Source organism: Branchiostoma lanceolatum, chromosome 13, assembly GCF_035083965.1.
Source record: "Branchiostoma lanceolatum isolate klBraLanc5 chromosome 13, klBraLanc5.hap2, whole genome shotgun sequence".
NCBI classification, from domain to species: Eukaryota; Metazoa; Chordata; class Leptocardii; order Amphioxiformes; family Branchiostomatidae; genus Branchiostoma; species Branchiostoma lanceolatum.
This window is the reverse complement of record NC_089734.1, coordinates 2,815,742-2,837,218: the sequence shown is the minus strand read 5'-3', so window position 1 is coordinate 2,837,218 and position 21,477 is coordinate 2,815,742. Positions and strand designations below refer to the sequence as shown.

At 42.2% G+C, this 21,477-nt stretch overlaps 3 protein-coding genes across 3 annotated transcripts; all 3 read left to right on the top strand.

Annotated features, from left to right (window-relative positions):
• The first annotated feature begins 142 nt into the window (after positions 1 to 142).
• On the top strand, positions 143 to 4,202 carry LOC136447564 (leucine-rich repeat-containing protein 15-like). Its single transcript, XM_066446564.1, has 3 exons — positions 143 to 270; positions 589 to 755; positions 2,003 to 4,202. Exons 2-3 carry the CDS (start codon positions 750 to 752, stop codon positions 3,542 to 3,544), a joined length of 1,548 nt encoding a protein of 515 aa, XP_066302661.1. The 5' UTR covers positions 143 to 270; positions 589 to 749; the 3' UTR covers positions 3,545 to 4,202.
• Positions 4,203 to 4,709: 507 nt separating this feature from the next.
• Positions 4,710 to 9,173, top strand: LOC136447600 (carboxypeptidase N subunit 2-like). The gene is made up of 3 exons (XM_066446609.1): positions 4,710 to 4,820; positions 5,267 to 5,431; positions 6,855 to 9,173. The coding sequence occupies exons 2-3, from the start codon at positions 5,426 to 5,428 to the stop codon at positions 8,388 to 8,390; spliced, it is 1,542 nt and encodes a 513-aa protein (XP_066302706.1). The 5' UTR covers positions 4,710 to 4,820; positions 5,267 to 5,425; the 3' UTR covers positions 8,391 to 9,173.
• Positions 9,174 to 13,479: 4,306 nt separating this feature from the next.
• On the top strand, positions 13,480 to 20,772 carry LOC136447101 (zinc finger protein 845-like). The gene is made up of 4 exons (XM_066445793.1): positions 13,480 to 13,513; positions 14,103 to 14,343; positions 15,381 to 16,043; positions 19,616 to 20,772. The coding sequence occupies exons 1-4, from the start codon at positions 13,495 to 13,497 to the stop codon at positions 20,559 to 20,561; spliced, it is 1,869 nt and encodes a 622-aa protein (XP_066301890.1). The 5' UTR covers positions 13,480 to 13,494; the 3' UTR covers positions 20,562 to 20,772.
• The last annotated feature ends 705 nt before the right edge of the window (positions 20,773 to 21,477 follow it).

Here is a 21,477-nt window from a genome sequence, read left to right as displayed (position 1 = left end):
GTCATACCAGATCCGGCATATTTTGTTGGTTCATTTGCGACCTTTTCTCTGTGTCTATACATTGGTTTGTCCCGCCTGTAGTACCAACATATTCCGCGTGAGGACGCTTCGGCAACATGACCCGGATACAATCCGTCAGTGCGATAATAATTCATACGTCACTCTTGGCCTTGTTGTTCCACCGGTTTTCAGGCGTCAGGGCGCGGGTCATTGCCTCGATAGCGAGGGGTGTTTCACCGAATATCTAGAGGGACATCGCGTACTGGTCACGTAAGTGTAAAGCAACCTCCACATCTGACATATTGCTTGATTACTGTGCTTTTACGAAAGCCCCATTTGAACCTTAAGATGCATTTGACCCTTAAGATGCATTCAAATGAATTAAGCATGTCCAAGGAGGCTGAAGTCCCCTCGGCATGTCATAGTGTAGTATGTTCCCCCAGGATATGCCTGATATGTTTAGCACTGATAAGAGACGAAACCAACCTCAGTTTTTGACTTATCAGCAATGATTATCAACATGCAAAAATGGTTTGGAATATGATATCAATATTGAATGCCCTCATTAATTAACTCTCTATTTTACAGCTTAAACATCACAGTACGCCAGTAACTAAGTACTGAACGAAATCTGAAGACAGCCCTGCATTGATTTTGCGAGCTGCAGGGCGCTGCCCTGGATTCTGGAGTCGTGCGAAAATAGCCACAAGGTCACATAAGGTCACCCAGCCCAGCTCGGCCCACTCACTATGCAGGTATTTGATTACGGATATATAGGGACGTTTGTTTGACATTGATCTGTAAGCAGAGGTTAGGTTCAGACTGTTTTTGACGTGTTTTAGGCGTTTTTGTAGGACTTTCTATTTTGTCCCGTTTTCATTATGTCGGTAAGCCAAACAAAGAAAACGGGACAAAATAGAAAGCCCGCAGACAAAAACACAAAAAAACACGTCATAAACCAGCCGAACCTCTGCTTGGAGAGTGGACATTGATATTCTGGGCGGGTTCACTCTTCGGCTGGGTGCCAGACATGTCGGAGTTAATGAGGCGCGGTCACATTTGCTTTACACTGATTTTTGTTCCGGTCGGATTTTCAGGGAGGCTTTGACAGAACTAATGCCAAAGACAGTGAATTTCATGGATGACATTCCCTTCAGACTCGAGGGTAAAACAAAACAAAACAAAATAAAAAAGACTAAATTTTCGAAATAGACACCATAAACCTTGTAACAAAAATGGAAGCGACAAAACATTGTATCACAGCCAGCAAGTCTTTTATTCCTGTATTAAACCCTAAATCTATCCCCAACCATAGTCCTAACTCCACGCACGCGCACTAACATGCGAAGCAGAAACCTAGGGGGGCAGGAATTTGGCGTCACGCGACTGGCCCTTAACGGTATGAGACCTCTCAGGGACATAAAACTGATTTGGGCCAGACAATTTAGGGCATACAATTACGTGTCTAGCATGGCAATGAAGTTATGATATAACGGAAGAAGATGCAAGCTAAAAAGAAAGTACATAATGTGCATCTTTACAGTCATGCAGACTTCTACCAATTCCACGACTTTGTTTCCATTTAATACTACTGTTATTCATGTACTACTATATCATCGGATGTTATAAATGTAATTTTTGAAATGGTTTCCTGAAAAACAGATATATGTAAATATGATGGCTGATGAGTATTTCGCATACACAACAAAACACTGTACAGTGAAACCTACCTATTGTGACCACTCAAAAGAAGTAGCATGCTTGGGTCAGTGGGGAAAATCATCCAAAGGGTAAGGGACCATATAATGTGGTCACAATAGTAAGGGGGCCATGGTTGGTAAGGGGGCCATGGAACAGACTTGTCTATAGAGCATTCACTTTCACTAGACTACCTTTCTTATTATTATTCATATCAGGAAATATGTTGTATTGTTATTTATTGGACTCTAATGTTCATAATATTTTACTCATCATTCTGTTGGTTTGCCTACTTCACTCTAAGGGCCCTAAAGGAATCACCAAGTTCTCAGAGACTATGAGCATCGTGTGGTTTTTGCTGACCATCGCAGCCATCCCAGTAGAGGGGCAGCGTCAACCGGCCTGTGACAGTGTGGGAGATGGCAGTCCCGTCTGTAGCTGCGGGCCCGGGCGCGTTTCCTGTAAAGACGCCGACTTGACAGACGTACCGACTGATATTCCACCCGACACGGACACCTTGGAACTCTCCGGAAACAAGATTACGTCACTTCCGGCAATGGTCTTCGACGGTCTTCCTCAGCTAGCTACTCTCGAGCTTTCTGATAATAAGATTTCTTCCATAGAGGTGGGGGCCTTCGATGGGCTGGGCGGCAGCCTCGAAAAGCTTGACCTAAGCAATAATGAGCTAGTGAGTTTGGAAGAGGGAATGTTTAGGAATCTAGCATCTCTGGTATACCTGTATCTTAAAGACAATAAGATATCGACCGTAAGTTCAGGTGTCTTTAATGGATTGTCAAGTCTAATCCAGATTTTTTTCGATGGAAATAGGATTTCGAGTTTTCCAGTTGGTGCGTTTTCAGGCGCGACGTCCTTGTGGGCATTAGAACTCCCCAGGAACCAAATAAATAGGTTAGACAACATCTTACCGTCGCTTCCTTTTGATCAAATTGGAAGTTTGGACCTGAGCGGCAACAATCTAGGGAGCCCAGAACCATCAGCGTTCAGTGGTTTATCGCGTCTTTCGACTCTTACTCTGAAATCTTGCAGCATCTCAGCTCTACCCGAAGACGTTTTTCTTGGCCTAGAAAGTCTAAGCGCTCTCTATTTGGACGACAACAATTTGGTAGAGCTGAGAAATAACAGTTTCGGTACCCATCCTTCACTGGGAATCCTCGGCTTCAGTAACAACAAAATAACAACGATAGATGCTGGTCTTTTTAGCAGATTCCCGCGTCTAGCTCACCTTGAGCTACGCTCGAATAAACTAGCCTCCTTGCCGCCTGGTATATTTGACAACCTTCCTAGACTTGAAGGACTTCAGCTAGACAATAACACTCTAGAATGTCTTGAAGATCCCGATATCTTCAAGGACCTTCAGAACCTCCGCGTTCTTGATCTTCAAGAGAACAACCTAAAAAGTCTTCCGTCCGGAATATTTAGCGAATCCAGCCTGGAACGTCTCAAGTTTCTGAGTCTTCATTACAATGCCCTTACTGAAATCGAAAACGGAACCTTTGACAACCTTCCTAGTGTAGAGTACATCTATATGCAGTATAACCCACTGAAGAAGGTAGGCTGTGGGATGGTCCCGACAAAGGACATGTCCCCGTTTCTAGAAACGTTCACAATTTCGTGTACGTGTGACCTGGAACCCCTCTTCGACTGTCCCGAGTTCGCCTGGCTTGGCTACAAGACGCTCTGCCTGTCCCCGATTTGGATTTGGCGCACACCGTTGAATTATACCTCGCCGGATCGCTGGGGCTGTGACGGTGCGGATGCTAACGGTGCAAACTGGTTTTCTCTGGCCATCCTATTGTTGTTGTCTAACCTCTTTATCAGTACCTGACGCGGTAATGTCACTCATAGCGTTGCAATACTGTGGGTACATATACAAGGAATGAAATGCTGTCATGTAACGTTACTATTACAATAACTTGATGATAGAAAACTTGATGTGGCTTACCGGCTATAGCAAACAGAGAAAGAAACAAAATATTGCCAGACAAGCTACCTGGCATAGCGATGCCAGTTTTTAGTGCTATGATGAAGGAGATAGATCAAGATATAATTTTAATCGTTTTTACCATGTGCAGACAGTAGTGACAGTATTACCTTGTAAAAGACAGTCAAAGCCAATGGATGGACCAATATTTGTGGAATGGTCTCATATCAGAATGCATCGTTACGTTGTCCTCTGATCCTTATAAGTAGCTGACACTAGTATTTGTATTTTTGTATTTGTAATGATTGACAATGAAAACAAGTCGTTACACTGGGTCAGGCTAGGCAGCTTTCGCTGGTAACGGCTGACCCACAAAAAGAACCGGCACGATGCTTAATATGCACTTCTATTTCTATAGAAATAGACTTGAGTAAACAAATGTCTATTTGCTTAGACCGTCGACATCTGTTAAGAAATAAGACATAAAAAGATTCTAATATAACGAGTTGATGTACTGTATGACGTTTGTGAAATGACTCATGGTGCTGGCAAGGATTGTTTTATTATAACTGTGTAAGTGTTGATACCGATGTCTACGTGTACCTTATCATGAAAGAAATAAAGTCAGCTTGGAATCGAACTGAAGTTTAGTCAACTTTAGTGTACTTCATTTCGGAGTGAAAAGTCTAGTGTTCAGTTTTAAGGTATTCCCTAAGAATTCACACCAAGAACTTTAGCGCTACCTAACATTTACTAACATAATTCAACCAGGGTACATACTTCCGCCACCCTGAATAGATACGTCCAAATAGATCTCCAACCCAACGTACCCCAGTCTAATTCACTCCTTTATATCTAAACTGTGCGTAATGGGAGATAATGGACTAGAGATCTCTCAAACACACTGTTTTTCAAAGTCTCGGATTTTTGCAACCCAACGGATTATTGATAATTGAGGTTAATGAGTATCACCCCTGTTGGGTTCAGAAATCTGTGCTGGCCCTGAAACTTGCAGTACCAATATACTCCGCGCAACGGCGCTGTGGCGTGGAGCACAATGACCCGGATACAATCCGTCAGTGCGATCGGATTTACGTCACTTATTTACATGGCATAAGGGCGCGGGTCACAGCGAGAGGTGTTTCACCGAATATCTAGGGGGATATCGCTTACTGGTCACGTAAGTGTAAATCAACGTTCACATCTGACATATCGTTGATTATTGTACCTTTGTTTTTGCAGATCTCCATTGAACCTTATTGAGATGCATGTAAATCAGTTAACTTAAGTAGGTCACAGAGAACACCGGACACAAAACACAAATACTAGTAGACTGCGAGCAACCAGTGCCCCAAATTGACCTTGACCAAGATACTGTGCCGTAGCCCTCAGCATGATGAGGTTGAGCACATAATCACAAGAAGAAGAAGAAGAGAAGAAGAAGGTCATAGTATGTACTATGTCGTGTTACCCATGCCATGCTGAAAATGTCTGATATGTTGTGCACCGATCAGAGCCAAAACCAATCTGTTTTCTAATCAGTCAGGGTTATTTGTCATTTCATCTCCAAAATGTTATGGAATGTATTGAACATTGATTGCTATCCTATACTCTTTTATGTTACAGCATAGTCAACACTGCACGCCGATTTAGGAACCAGTGGGTTGAACGAAATACCGACCGTTGCTGAAGCCGATCCTGTGTTGATATTGCAGGGCAGCCCTGTCCTAAATTCCGTGTGAAAATAAAGCCGTCAGGTCACTCAGTCCGCCTCGCCATCTCATCATGCAGGTACTGTAAATTCATTTATTTTTCACTGGGAGTTAATTTAGCGAAAGAAGGGGAAAGGACCCGGAGGTTGTCGTGGCGTTTTGGGTTAGCGGTAGGAATAATGGTCTGCAGAACAGTTACAATGAAAAGACATACTGTCCCCTGTCGCCAACGTTGAATCTGCTTGGAGCCAATGTTTGGCCAATGGATGCCGTTGGATCTGCTTAGAGATTTGATAGGTCGAGTTCTCACGTCGGCTGCCTGTCAGACATGTCAGACATGTCAGGTCACATTCGTCGTACATTTTTGGGTCTGGCAGGATTTTCAGCGAGACAATGGCGGAACCGGCCTTCAGCAAGGACCAAGAACATCTGGCAACCGTCAAACCAAGTTGATACGTCACTGAACTATGTAGAGCCAAATGAAAGCCTATTTAAGTAACTGACTCGGCTGTGGATAGTGTGACATAACACGTCTAGACATGGTATCAATCATAGTCTAGACTGTGTAACATGGTATCAATCATAGTCTAGACTGTGTATAAGTTAGGGCCCTTCGCCTGTGACTTCTTCGATGGAAATATTATTTCGAGTTTTCCCGTAAATATATTATCTGACGCGCCGACATTACGGGCAGTGCAACTACACGGTTCATGCGCAGTTGCTACTATGAACCGGCTTATCACCATTGTAGATTCCTTTGATGTTTTACTCATCATTCTGGTGTTTTCTATGCTTCAATTTCAGGGCCCCGAAGAAGTTGACAAGTTCTTCTATACTATGCACGTCTTGTGGGCAATCTCATGCGTCACTGAAATATGTAGAGCTACATGAAAGCCTATTCTAGTAACTGACTGGGCTGTGGATAGTGTGACATAACACGTCTAGACATGGTATCAAGCGTGGTCTGGACTGTGTATAAGTTGGGGCCCTTCACCTGTGGCTTCTTTGATGGAAATATTATTTCGAGTTTTCCCGTAGATATATTCTCTGACGCGCCGACATAAAGGGCAGTGCAACTACACAGTACATGCGCAGTTGCTACTATGAACCGGCTTATCACCATTGTAGAATCCTTTGATGTTTTGCTCATCATTCTGTTGTTTTGTTTGCTTCATCATTCTGTTGTTTTGTTTGCTTCATCATTCTGGGCCCCGAAGGAGTTGACAAGTTCTTCAATACTATGCACGTCTTGTGGGCAATTTCATACGTCACTGAAATATGTAGAGCTAAAATGAAAGCATCTTTTAGTAACTGACTCGGCTGTGCATAGTGTGACATAACACGTCTAGACATTATATCAAGCATGATCTAGACTGCTTGCAAGTTAAGGACCTTCACCTGACATGCGCATGCGCAGTTGGTACAACGAACCGGCTTATCACCATTATTGAATCCTTTGATGTATTACTCATAATTCTGTTGTTTGTATACTTCAATTTCAGGGCCCAGAAGGAATCGTGAAGTTCTCCAAAACTATGCACATCTTGTGGGCAATCGCAGCAGTTCTGATCACAGTACACGGGCAGCCGCCGCTCGCCTGTGACAGTGTGGGAGATGACAGTCCCGTCTGTAGCTGCGGGTCGGGGCGCGTTTCCTGTAAAGACGCCAACTTGACGGACGTACCGACTGATATTCCACCCGACACGGACACCTTGGAGCTCTCCGGAAACAAGATAACGTCACTTCCGGCAATGGCCTTCGACGGTCTTCCTCAACTCACTACACTCGAGCTTTCTGATAATGAAATTTCTTCAATCGAGGTGGGGGCCTTCGATGGGTTAGGCGACAGCCTCGAAAAGCTTTACCTGAATGATAATGATCTAGTAAGTTTAGAAGATGGAATATTAAGAAATTTAACAACCCTAAAATACCTGTATCTTAAAGACAATAAGATATCGACATTAAGTTCTGGTGTGTTTCGAGGATTGTCAAGTCTGTTCCAAATTTTCTTTGATGGAAATAGCATTTCGAGCTTTCCCGTAGATATATTCTCTGACACGCCTGCACTAAAGGCAGTGGAACTACCCAATAACCGTATAAGGAGGTTGGACAACATCCTACCTTCGCTTCCATCTAATTTAGGAACTTTGGATCTCAGCGGCAATAATCTAGGGAGCCTGGAACCAGCTGCGTTTCGCCGTTTTTCGACTCTGTCGGATCTTGCTCTGAAATCCTGCAACATCTCAGTTCTACCTAAAGACGCTTTACTTGGTCTCGATAACCTGTACTTTTTCTACATGGACGACAATAATTTGGTAGAGCTTAAGAATAACAGTTTTGGTGACCATCGTCGTCTAGCAATAGCAAGCTTCATCAACAACAAAATCGCTACAATAGAGGCTGGTCTTTTTGGCAGATTCCCACGGTTAGGAAACCTTAACTTGCAGTCTAATAGTCTAACCTCCTTGCCGCCTGGTGTATTTGATAACCTGTCTAGACTTCGAGAACTTCGACTAGAAAATAATAATATAGAAAGTCTGGATGACCCTGACATCTTCAAGGACCTTCAGAGCGTTTGGTTCATTTATCTTCAACAAAACAACCTCAAAAGTCTTCCGTCTGGCGTCTTCAGCGAAGCAAATCTCGAAAATCTAAAGATCCTGGTTCTCGACAACAATGCCATCACTGAAATTGAAAACGGAACCTTTGACAACCTTCCCAGCATAAAATCCATCTATATGCAGCAAAATCCTATTCAGAATGTAGGCTGTGAGATGGTCCCGAACATGGACATGTCCCCGTCGCTAGAAAAGTTATACATATCGTGTGATTGTCACCTTAAACCACTGTATGACTGTCCCAACTTTTCTTGGCGGCTTGGCCCGAAGACAGTGTGCCAGTCCCCGCTATGGCTATGGCGCCGTTCCCTGAATGTAATCTCGTCAGATCGTTTGGTTTGTGCCGGAGCGAGTGTTAAAGCAAACTGGTTTGCTCTGGCCATTCTGGTGTTGTTGTCTAACCTCTTTATGAGTACCTGATGCGGTAATGTCACTTATAGCGCTGCTATACTGTAGGTATATTATATGATAGGAATGAAATGCTCTCATAGGATATTTACTGTGCAAAAGTTGCCGTGGTTTGCCAACTGGATTCCTTTTGGCCAACCTGTCGTTGTTGTCTAACCTCTTTATGATGATGATTAGTACCTAACGTGATGATGTCAGTTTCACCGCTGAAATAATTTAGATATATGTTTATGTTTATGTTTATTTTGATTTATCACAAAGTGAAAGGGAGGGCAAAACAGGTTCTTGCGCACCTTTACAAGTTACCCTCCCAAACAATACATTACATTGAAATATACAAATTCTGATAGAAAAATCATGAAATTACATCATCATACAAACAAACATGGAACTAATAATATACAATGAATAAATACAATAAATGTGTCATGATGACGCTAGTGCGGCCTTAAGGCAACACATGAGCCACACCCACATGAAGTGGTCCAATCACGTTAGGTACTATATGCCTGGGTACGGGTAGAGATTGTGATCTGACATAATCTCTGTCGAGAGTAGCCTGACGAAGCACTCCTTGTGGCCCACCCGACAGTTACCGCCCCTCCTAGTTTTCAAACCCCGCCAGCGAGAGATTTTATAAACATAGGTGTGTCGACAGAAACTCCGATCAGGATTCTAGGAATGTGTTAGGGTGGACTCCCATTTATAAATCCTGAATTTCAAGTCAATTCATTGATCCAAATTGACATGAATCGAAGTTAAAAAGTTCTGACTTTCTTTAAAGCGAATATTCTCAAAATTTACTGACTACGATTGGAATCTTTACCGGCAGAATCGACGATTCTTCCAGATTGCAATTTCTACCCTGACATGAACTAGGACTCACATTCTATTATGACCTATTTGATCTATCTATCTATCTATCTATCTATCTATCTATCTATCTATCTATCTATCTATCTATCTATCTATCTATCTATCTATCTATCTATCTATCTATCTATCTATCTATCTACATATCTATTTATTAATCTTTAGCTATCGCAATAACGTATTGAATAAGAATCGATGTGTAACAAACAATAGCAAACAAAAATTGCATCTTAACTTGCCAGACGACCTGACATTGTGATGTCATTTTTTTAACTTTAATGATAACGTTATATATAAATACTAGCGTACAATGAGCTATTGAAATAACGTACCTACAAAACTGATGTGTCGCGTCTTGAGGTGGCTTGCTCTATGAAACAAACAAAAACTTGTATTCTTACTTGCCTATCGATTTCATGATCAAAATCAGATATGTATTGATATGGTTAGATACTAGTGCACAATGAATGAGTGATTATTATGAACTTCTTTATTACCTTGTAATAAAGCTGAAATAAATGGATAAATAAAAGACAAACCCAATGGATAGACCCATACATGCATGCCATGTATTCTCTTTGTGTTTATAATAGCGCTAACCATTATGTGTTTAGATTAGTAATAGCTTTGATGTTGTGGATATTAGTTCTATTTTTATGTAGTTTTATATGTACCAGCGTGAAAGTCAATAAATGCAATAGCAAAAATGTCAATGAGTTTTGTTTCAGTATAAGAAAATGCCATCGGATATTTACATGAAAACTCTACATTTAGAATTCGACGGGCCTCGTGCTAGATCTAGTCCAGTCCTTGACCGAAATCATATTTTGATATATTTCAAAGCACTTTCTACTCGCAAAAACCATAGTAATACGTCGACGAGCAAAGTTTGATGCAATACCGTTAGACGAACACATCTTGACACGCATTGGGTCATCAGGGTAGACAATTGGTGACCTAAAAGGGTCATGGGTCACAGGCTGTCTGCAGAGAACTTCCTGTCTCACTGATCCTGAAGGCAAATTTCCCTTTCGTGAACGGTCGTTGCCTTTAAGAACGGTCGTTGCCTTTTCTCAGAACGGGCGTTGCCATTTTGATCGGTCGTTGCCAAATCCGAGCGACCGATCTTGAATTCGGAACGCTCGTGGCGTGTTCGGGAACTTCTCGTAGCTTCCCGGGTCATAGTAAGCATGTGACCTATTCTCAGACTGACCAACCACTGTTCTGAGTTCTAATTGCCCAGAGGATGTGGGACTCTCCCCATATGTTTTACTTGCCTTGTATGTGCTAGCGTTACAGCTGTTACTCGTTTGTCAACATGTCAAGCAAAAAGAAAGATTTCTGGTCTTTCAGGACAAAATAAAGTAACATTTGGTAGAGCTGATGAACTAGGGAAGCTTCGGGGAAGTATGCAATGGGGTAAGTTAGATAGTTGACGGTATAATGGCCTCGATATCTGGATATAACAGTAGTCCCACCACCTTTGGGTTTCTAGTATCCACTCGGGCGAAGCCCGAGTGGATACTACTGGGAGACTAGAACCCCCTGGTGGGCGGGCGGCACTGCTGTTATACTAGTATCCAGTATCTTGGCCGCTCCCATCAGCTGTCTATTACCAAGGAGGTTAACCTCCTTGCTATTACAAAGTAAATCGAACAAAAAGGGCTGTTAACACCCCGGGAGAATATTAGGGTGAGAAATGAGGACCTCAGGGCAGGAATGCAAATTGTTCCTGTGTGAATTCAGGGGTGAATGAAAGTCACACCTCATCCCTGTCCTTGTCCTACTGTCCAAGGGTAAACAAGGTAGTAAAACTTGGTGAAAAATTATTTTGACACAAGGGACCAGAACAACATTGATTGCCATACACGCTACGTTTCAAGGTCAAATCAAGGATTGATAATCGACAATATATGTACCCTAGATTCATATTGTCTCTTCTGTAAATATTAAATTTTTCTGGTGCATAATTTGGGGAAACAATTAAAAGTGAAACCCAGCAGCAAGTGACCACCCCGGGCGAAATAACAAACGTTAAAGGACTACAACAACAAAATGGCTTCTTGATGGATTTAGAAGGTCCTGGCTGGGCTTCCGCAAGTTCTGGCGCGAGTGGCTCTTCTTCTGTCGCCACTAGTGTCATTACCCACAATTCTTAGAAATCCGGGAAGTTACGAGAAGTTCCCGGACACGCCACGAGCGTTCGGAATTTAAGATCGGTCGCTCGGATTTGGCAACGACCGTTCAAAATGGCAACGTCCGTTCTGAGAAATGGCATCGACCGTTCTCAAAGGCAACGACCGTTCACGAAAGGGAAATTTGCGAAGGGGACAGTGGTCGTCGAAAATTCGATCCGTGAATACCTTAGTGTTGGAAGAAAGTTTAGCATTGTATTATGATTACTACCAACACAGATGAGCTTTCATTATATTCCTGTCTTTGTGTGAAGGTTTGCAGTTTGTCAAACATTTGTGACCATTTGTAAGCAGCTTGGGGAGGATACAAGCCATCTGGCAGACACATTTAGAACCGAATACCAGAATACTTCTAGTGACCTCTCTAAGACTATTTCCGGGTCATCGTCTGCTGGAGAACCATACAAAGGGTGGACCACTACTTGTGCAAAGGTTACCAGGCTCAAGCCTTGATTTGTGAGGACGTTTTCGGTGCGATACAGGTGACTTTGCGGGTAGGTAGAGTAGATGAATGTGTTAGTTTGACTGTTCGATGTGTTACTGCTTTCCCTTTGCGACGAAAACGTTCGATCGATCGGGTACCGCGAGTGGCTTTGTTGTTATGTTAATTACATTTGTATAATTTAGATAAGCAGCTTTTATACCTATTTTGTACACTGTTCTTTTATGTATGTTATTTGCATTTAGCCTTCGGGCATGAATTTGCAATAAACTTATTATTGTTATGAAGAAACCATATATGGGGTGTGCATGGGGTTTAAGATCGCGACGTGTTGTGTTTTGGTGTTTGGTCCTTTTCGTTCATAGTAGCACATTCCCCTGATCTATCTGTAGCAGCACCAAGAGATCACGTCTAGTAGTGATAGAAGGTCAACAACAACAACAACAACATGCTAATTATGCACACCCTTACCACAGGCAAAAGTCAAGTAGAGAAATGTAGCCTATTATTTGTAACATTACATTTGTGCAGATGCTGCATAAAGTATGCTGTAAAATTTTGGAAACAGTTTCAATGTTGGTGGAAAATCAGGGCTAGGCAACATATACGATTAAAGGAGAAGATCATGTATGGTGTAACTGAGACATCCTATATCTTGTCCTCTGTGTGTGAACATGTACTAGTTCAAGTACGGTCTTTACAATTACATGCTTTACGCATGGTACTAAACCTACAACATGTACATACATGTATGTAGTCTCTTGCATTTCCTATGTCCTTGAACATAAGTTTACCTGTAGGAGGATCAGTGTATATGTATACATCATTGTATGTCCATTGTAATGTTTATTGCAATAAGATGAAAAATATTTCTACGTTCATGGTCAACATTTTTAAACATATCTCTTCTCACTTTTGCAGTGCAGAGCTAGAGAAGTGCCCTCCAACATTGCTATGTCAGCAAAAAGGAAGAGGAGCAAGCCGAGCCGGATGCCAGAGGACCCGTGTGAGGAGGGCGAAGATGTTAAACAAGGGCTGGAAGTAAATGATTTAGTTTTAAGTCAAAAATAAGGAAATATTTTATACCACAATAAGTTTTAAAGCCTAGTATGTCACAATTTTGATTATATACATATTACACTTGGCCGTACTGTACACAGTTTTTAAATCATTTCAATGGTGTGTTGTCTGTAGATTATCAGAAAGGACACAACTCAGCCTGTGGCTGCAATGTTCTTTCTTGAAGATCAATAAACCATTTATTCATTCAAAACTCCACCCACAGAAACACACCAGTGAGAGACCCTACAGGTGTGAGGAGTGCGGCAGAACGTTTCGCCAACAGGCTGTTCTGAAGGCCCACATGACAAGGACTCACTCAGGTACGTGAGAAACTCTACAATGGCGATAGTGTCTGTATGAACAAGGACATTATATTCTATATAATCTATATCTATATATTCTATATAATGTCCTTGGTATGAATCGGTAAGCAACCAATCAAAGCATTTACATTCAACTTTTCCAAGCTTTAATCTTGTGTGAAATACAGAAAGTCTGTAAGAAAAGTTGCAAGACTACTTGGAATTCTGTTTGGCATTCTGACATGACAAGGACTCACTCGGGTAAGTGAGAAACTCAACAATGGTGATAATGTCTGTATGAACAAGGACATCATATTCGATATAATCTATATCTATATATTCTATATAATGTCCTTGGTATGAATCAGTAAACAACCAATCAAAGCATTTACATCAACTGTTTAAAGCTTTAATCTGGTGTGAAATACAGGAAGTCTGTAAGAAAAGTTGCAAGACTTCTTGGAATCCTGTTTGAATTTCATGACTCAGGTGTCAGATCGAAAATTTCATGTCCCTTGCCAGCAGTCCACCAAAAAAAGGCCAGGGTCAAGGGGTTTTTGCTAGGGTTGGTCCGGAAACCCGAAACACATTTCTTTCCCTAGGCCTTATGCAAATAGACCGATTCCATAGCCCCGCTCACCTCTATAAAAAGGTAGTAGAAAGGTAGAATAAAAGCTTAAAAATGCAAACATTTGACAGTCAGGCAGCCACTCTCTTATTGGTTGAACCCCTAATTGTGATGGACAGTCAGAACGCGTCTATTGTCAGGGTCAGTATACTTTCAAGCTAAACTTTTTCTGTTGCTCTTTGCTTCATTGTTGTTAAACAACTTTATTTTTCAATCCTACAGAACTAGTGGAATTTGCATTTGACGTTACCATGGCAACGGAAATCGACATAAAAACTGAAAAACAGGATGTTAGTGAAGAAGAAGAGGACGAGTCCTCAAGCAGGCTCAAGACCGACATTCGCCCCCGCCGTGGTAAGAAGTCCTACAAGTGCGAAAGATGCGGCCGGGACTGCAAGCAGTTGAGCGATCTGAAGTGCCACATGCGGACCCACACCGGCGAGAAGCCCTACATGTGTGAGAGGTGATTATAATAATAATAATGGTTTTTATTGGTCAGAAATTACCCGCAATGGCAGCCTTTCTAGCGCTGAATTGATTTAGGGTATAACAGGTTTCGCACACTACACAACATACATGTATATAATATCTCACCACACTTGCACTTTGTGGAACTGTCGCAAGGGTCTGGGCGGCTGCCATTCCGTGCCACCAGGTGACCTCAATACGACTTTCCCCAACCGAAGTCAGGTACCCATTTACACCTGGGTGGAGTGAGGAAGTGCCTTTCCCAAGGGCACAAGATCGGTGACAAGACAGGATTCGAACTCGGGACCTCTTGGTTCTGAGTCGAACGCTCTGCCGTTGTGCCACACGACCCCACTATTATATTTGAATCAGATTGTTTTATTACTGATTAGGATTTTTATTGTTGAAGCAGAATGTAACATTGTTTTGATATGTCATTTACAAAACGATGGCAACTTGCAAGTGTAATCTTTTATTGACTGCAAACTACCTCGCAATTTAGCCGTCTAATATGACTAATATAGCTGCTAGGAGGCATGTAAGCTTTGTTGTTGTTGAAATCAACCAATAAACCAGTCTACTACTGAAATTAGGTATAGTGGTCTGCGCTTCTGTCTCTTACCACATCTGGCTCAAATTATGAAGAACCAGAAGGCCCGAGTTCGCACCCGGGTAGGACACGTCTGGATAAGAGACAAATCGAGTCATACCAAAGACTTAATAAAAATATGCCGAAAAATTTTGGCGCAAGCAGCTGGATAAAATTTTCAATCCAGTTGCTTGAGTAACTATTTTTGGCGTATCTTACAATTTGGATGTCTAACCTTCATCAACCACTTAATAAAGATATTACATACGTCTGAAATAGTACAGTTAAACACACTCCACTGCCAGTGGACTAGCCCCCTGCTGCAGTGATTGCATCCCAGTGTGGCACAGGGCTACGAAATGGAGATGGGCACCACCCTATACACCTTATGGTGTGGGAGTATTTTAACTAACTTTAACTAACTACTACTCTACTACTACTAGGTGCAGCCGGCAGTTCAGCCGGCGGCAAGACCTAAACAACCACCTGAGAACCCACACTGGCGAGAGACCCTACAAGTGTGAGGACTGCGGCAAGGCGTTTGCCCAATGGGGCGGTTTGAAGGTTCACAGGCGGACCCACACGGGGGAGAAGCCCTACATGTGCGACGAGTGCGGCAGGCAGTTCAGTGAACAGGGTCAACTCAAAGGGCACCTACGGACTCACACTGGAGAGAAACCCTATGGTTGTGACGAATGCAGCAAGAAGTTCGGTCAGCTGAGTAACCTGAAGAGACATAAATTGATGCACACTGGCGAGAAACCCCACAAGTGTGAGATTTGCAACAAGTGCTTCGGTCAGAAGAGTATTCTGAACATCCACAGACATACCCACAGCAATGAAAAGCCCTTCAATTGTACTCTGTGTGACAAGCAGTTTGGACACACGGACAATCTAAAGAAACACATGAAAACTCACACCGGTGAGAAGCCTCACAGCTGTGACGAGTGTGACATGAAGTTCAGCCGCTTGTCCAATCTTAAGAGACATAAATTGACTCACACTGGTGAAAAACCCTTCATGTGTATCATATGTGGCAAACAGTTCAGGCAAATGGGTGCCCTGAAATCACACAAAAGTACTCACACTGGTGGGATACCCTACATGTAAACACTGGTGGGATACCCTACATGTAAGCAGTGCATGTACAGTAGACAGTGAGCTTTTTATATCACAATGTGATCAAGTAGATGCAACTCGAGGACAGAAGAGAAAAGTCCAGACTGTGCATGATGTACAAAATGAATGATAAACTGATGGACATACCAACTACATATACTAAGCACATGTATATAATTCCAGCTCTTCATGCCTTCGAGTACCAAAGTTATCAACCTAAAGGATTGCGGCTTTTAAACAAATATTTTCCCAAGAACAATTGGACAGTGAAACTATTTGCCACCAAGTATAGTCGGAGTATCCTCAGTAGATAGCTTTAAATAATTATTGCAGCTACATGTAGATGTGTAAAGATTTGGGTGTGACAGGTCCTTCGTTGTAATGTAACCAGTTCCTGCCATGCCATGTGCCTGCAAAGCTTGTGAGTTAAGCCGGAGGGCTGCTATACTGGCTGTACAGATGCAGATACAGAAGCTTGTGTGTTACATGTATGCCAAAGGGCTCTAATACCGGCTATACAGATACAGATACAAAAGCTTGTGTGTTACGACGAAGGCTGGTTATATCGGCTGTACAGATACACTAGACTAGGTGATCATGAGTGATATAAAATGAGCATGATAAAAGTGGACTCAATGAGCAAGTTTTCTATATAGCATTTCAACATGTACAGTATTCGACTTTTGTATATGTACACAAGGGATGTGAATATAACGTTATACAAATATATTTACAAATGTTACACAAACAATTGTTTAAGCCAAACTGTTTTAGGTACCTGTGTCCACTTATGGCATCATATACTGATGCATGTACTGATGTATACATTTGTACTAGTAAATGTATGTGTCACAATTGGTACACAGAGAGTTGTTCAAGTACATTTGCTGTGCAGTATCCACAACTGCCTAAATGAATTGTGTGATTATCTTGGAATGAATAGAAAGAGTGTTGAGTGTTTACAGTATAAGAGCAATACATAAAACACCGAATCATATTTCCTTCATGACCTTTATTTGTGGGGTTTCAAGAAACAAAACAGAAATGACAAAGTAGAAAGCCCGACAAAAACGCCTAAAACACGTCAAAAACCTGCCGAAACCCCTCCTGTGCCTGGAGAGTACTTTATTCATCACCGTCAGGCAGACACATTTAGAACCGAATGGGGGTAATCAGGAGGTAATTTCAGTGACCGATAACCTAGACTACTTCCGGGTCATCGTCTATTTTGTCGGAAGGCCAGACAAAGGATACACCACCACAAAATAGACCTTAATTTGTGCGGACGTCGACGTTTTCGGTGCGATACAGGTGACTTTTCAGGTAGGAGGAGTGAATGAATGAGCAGTCCAGCGCTCGTGAGTGCGACTCGCACACAATATGTATGCGACCAGTTTCTTGAGAATGCGACTAGATTTAAAATCACGGTCGCACGGTGCGACAATCCAAAATTAAGATCTGCGCCAGAACTAAGCGGTAAGCCGAAAATATAGGTATTCCAATGCTACCGCGAATATCGTCGGTGAATTTTCTATCCTGTTCCCACACCCGCGGTACAAAAACTATCCGTTCCTAGTGGCAAAGTTACCCATAGAAATAAAGGATATAAGTTTCTCTCCTTTGTGGTGTATTTGTTTGATTTGTAAAATGTTTCAAACGCCAAAACTTTGTCGATGAAAGTGAGCGCTCGCCGGACGCTCGCTGTTTTCAATGGCGGCCATGATGTTTATGAAAAATAGACCGCAGCAGAATGAAAGGCTTGTTTCCTGCGGTCATATTCATACCTGTTCAAGCGATGATTTTTACGATCAAAAATTGATAAATCAATTCAAGTGGAGTTTAATTAAAAAAATATCAAATTTTCCTTTTGTCACCGGTATCATTGTAAAGCTCATTACCTGCCCGTTGTTATGGTGCTGCATGTACTTTCATTCTGCTGCTGTCTATACTGCACAGCGGCGAATCACAAAGCTTTCCCCATGCGGTCTGCCTGTCATTGGATGACGGCGCCGCGCGGTCCTGACGCGCGAAATTTGAACTACGCGTTTCGAAGTTCCCGATTTGACTGGGTCGGCACAAACAGATCATTTTTGATACTATTTTGAGCAAGAATTTTAAGGATATTAAAGTATTTTGGATTATCTGTAGACAGAGGGTGAGGGTAAAAAGAAAAGAAATGCCTGTTAAATGTTGAACTTGATGCCAGCAGTGAAGTTTCAAATAATGGAATATGACTTTATTTGTTTTGGTCATGAACCCAATAGATAAGTTCTAGAGTCATCTATTTATTTATCATTCAAGGTTATGTGAATCATTACCTGCCTTGTTCCAAGTAAAAAATACCATTGTGTATTTTTCAACTGAATGGCACCTCGTATGAGGACGACCTGAACTGAACTGAACTTGAGGCACCGTGGCCCCCGGATAGGGGCCAGCCGGGGAACCTATGCCCAATTTTTCTAAAAGTCCATCGTACTAGTATCAGTATGTAGGAAGGTATTGAATGAATTGAATTGCCAATTGTTCTGCACCATCAATGTAGGTTTTTATCTTTTATGATCTATTCAAATACTTTATTCCCGGTTGTTAACGTATAACATTGATTAATAGGAGTATAATTTGGTATAGCCAAGACTTTTGCTTGTTCTTCCAACTTTTTGTAGTGGTGCCCCTAGATTTTTGCTGGTGCTCCTAACTTTTTTGAGTTAGGAGCACAGTGCTCCTAGGCCTAAAAGTTAGTCTGGAGCCCTGGAGCTTGGTTGACTGTTCGATGTGCTGCTGCTTTAACTAAGCGAAGAAAACGTTGTTGTTGTCGCTGTTTTACGTCTATTCTCCGCTAGACATGGGCTTAGCCGTGGCGAGTAAAGAAGGGCGTTTTTGCTTGATATTACATGTACATATACTACCCCTTTTTGTGTCTTGATAGTACATGAAATATCATGCAAAAACGCCCTTCTTTACTGGCCACGGCTAATGTAATTTGTGCTCTAAACGAGTAAATAATAATAATAATAATAATATCAGGTGTATTTGCAGCCAGTGCTACAGGCAGGTACCCAATGTGTAGGGTAATGAGGCTGTTTAACGTGTTCGAGGCACCTCCTCGAGATGAATAATAGTAAATTAGTAGCAAAATAGAAATATATAAGGTTAGTTATGCCAAGGACATAGTAATGTCCTTGGTTATGCCAAGTTGGTTGTGCGATATTTCTCACGTGAGAGTTTTATCATGAGTCTGTATTTCATTTGAAGAACTGCAAGGAAAGGGTTCACAATTTAAAGAAGCAAGAAATCAGCATACAGCTCTACCCTTTATGAGCCACCAGTTTGCAAGACATAGGAAGGTAGACAGCTGGGGGGGGGGGGGGGGTACTTTTGATACAGCCTGGAAGTCAGAACATAGGGTAGGAATTCATCACAGAACATATAGGCATGTGTTTTCTTTGGATGTGACCATTTTCTTTTTTTGTTGTTGTTGTTGCTATTTAATGAGAGAATTGTCACAATCATTTTTTTTTGCAAGTGGCTGACATTTCTTTTCTTACCTTATGCATTGCAGAAGTGGTGAATTCACCCCCAACTTTGCAATGTCAGCAAAAAAGAGGAGGAGCAGGAGGATCATCAGGATGCAAGAGGAGGAGGAAGTGCGAGAGGAGCAGGACCAGTGTGAGGAGGGTGAAAGTTCAACTGATGAAAGTTCAACTCATGAAAATTCAACTGCTGAAAATTCAACTGATGAAAATTCATCGGATGAAAATTCAGAAGAAAGTTCAACCGAAGACGTAGAAACGTGCACACAGAAATGCCCTGGTGAGAAGCGTTTGATGTGTGAGGTATGCGGGTGGCAGTTCAGTCGGCTGGGTGACCTCAAGTGCCACCTACGGACCCACACTGGTGAGAAACCCTTCACGTGTGAGGAGTGCGGGAAGTCGTTTCGGCAGCGATCCGCCCGAACGACCCACATGCGCACCCACTCTGGTGAGAAACCCTACATGTGCAACGAGTGCGGAAAACAGTTCAGTGGTCAGGGTCAACTCATAGGCCACATGCGAACCCACAGCGGTGAGAAACCCTACGGGTGTGAGGAGTGCGGCAAGCAGTTCAGTCAGCTGAGTAACCTGAAGAGACACAAGAGGACTCACACTGGCGAGAAACCCCACAAGTGTGAGATTTGCAACAAGGGGTTTAGTGAGAAAAGTGCTCTGAACATTCACAGACACACCCACAGTGATGAAAAACCCTTCGAATGTGATCTGTGTGACAAGCAGTTTGGACACATGGACAATCTAAAGAAACACATGAAAACTCACACTGGGGAGAAACCTCACAGCTGTGACGAGTGTGACAAGCAGTTTAGTCGTCTGTCCAACCTTAAGAGACATAAATTGACTCACACTGGTGAGAAACCCTACATGTGTATCATATGTGGCAAACAGTTCAGGCAAATGGGTGCCCTGAAAACACACAAGAGTATTCACACTGCTGCTGGGATACCCTACATATAAACACTGGTGGGATACCCTACATGTAAACACGATGGGATACCCTACATGTGAAAAAGCTCTGTGTTTTGTAACTGTACTTTTTAGTGAAAGAGAAAGATACACAGATGTTCAAAATGTTGTGTCTTTCAATAAGTTGTGAAGTTGTAACTTGTATTGTAAATACCCGGGGTCACACAAGATTTTAAGGGAGCCTCATACTTGTGTCACCTCCGGCTCCAAGGCACAAGCGAGACCTTATGAGGGTCTGGACTATTCTAATCTAGAGGTTGCATTAGTCTCTAGTCTCTACTAGACTAGCTTTGCTGGATGTAGGGAGATTAATTCTGCCAGTGAATTTCGGCCACCATAGGGTTTCATTACCTAGGTGCAAGTCTACAAATGAATATGTTGGCCCACCCATGGACTGACTTTCATGGCCAATTATTCCCCTTTTCGTTGATCCGTAGAAAGGCCTGGTGGAGGTTAGGGTTACATTGTACTACCAGTATTCTACTATTGCAGGTTATAGTATGTTCACAACGCTCACCTTGTGGCAGTGTGCTGGGTTTGTGATAGAAGCAAGTACAAACTCATTAGGATGGATATTGTAAGCACTGTTGTCTCCACTTGTTCAAATGAATTCAATGCGCTCCGTTCTGTTGATAGATAAAATTACATACTAGGAGGTGATAATCCTTACTGTGTAAAGATAGGTATATATATCAAAGAATGTTTGGACATTAGAACAAGCAATGTATAAGCATTTGACACATGAAATTTCGATATGTTGCTCTATCCCACATGATTGTGTGTAATCAAACCCATTTGTATGCACCTATTCGTTTGTATGTATGTATGTAGTAGACCTTACGAAAGTCGCTGTACTTTTGTTGTGTCAATAAAGATCTCTCTCTATATATTTTTCCTCTTAGGCCTG

Excerpts from the sequence above, each read along its gene's own strand:
- LOC136447101 (XM_066445793.1), top strand. Across the intron at positions 14,344-15,380 it reads AAGCCCTACATGTGTGAGAG|GTGCAGCCGGCAGTTCAGCC; the intron begins GTGATTATAATA and ends TACTACTACTAG. Across the intron at positions 16,044-19,615 it reads ACTGGTGGGATACCCTACAT|AAGTGGTGAATTCACCCCCA; the intron begins GTAAACACTGGT and ends TATGCATTGCAG.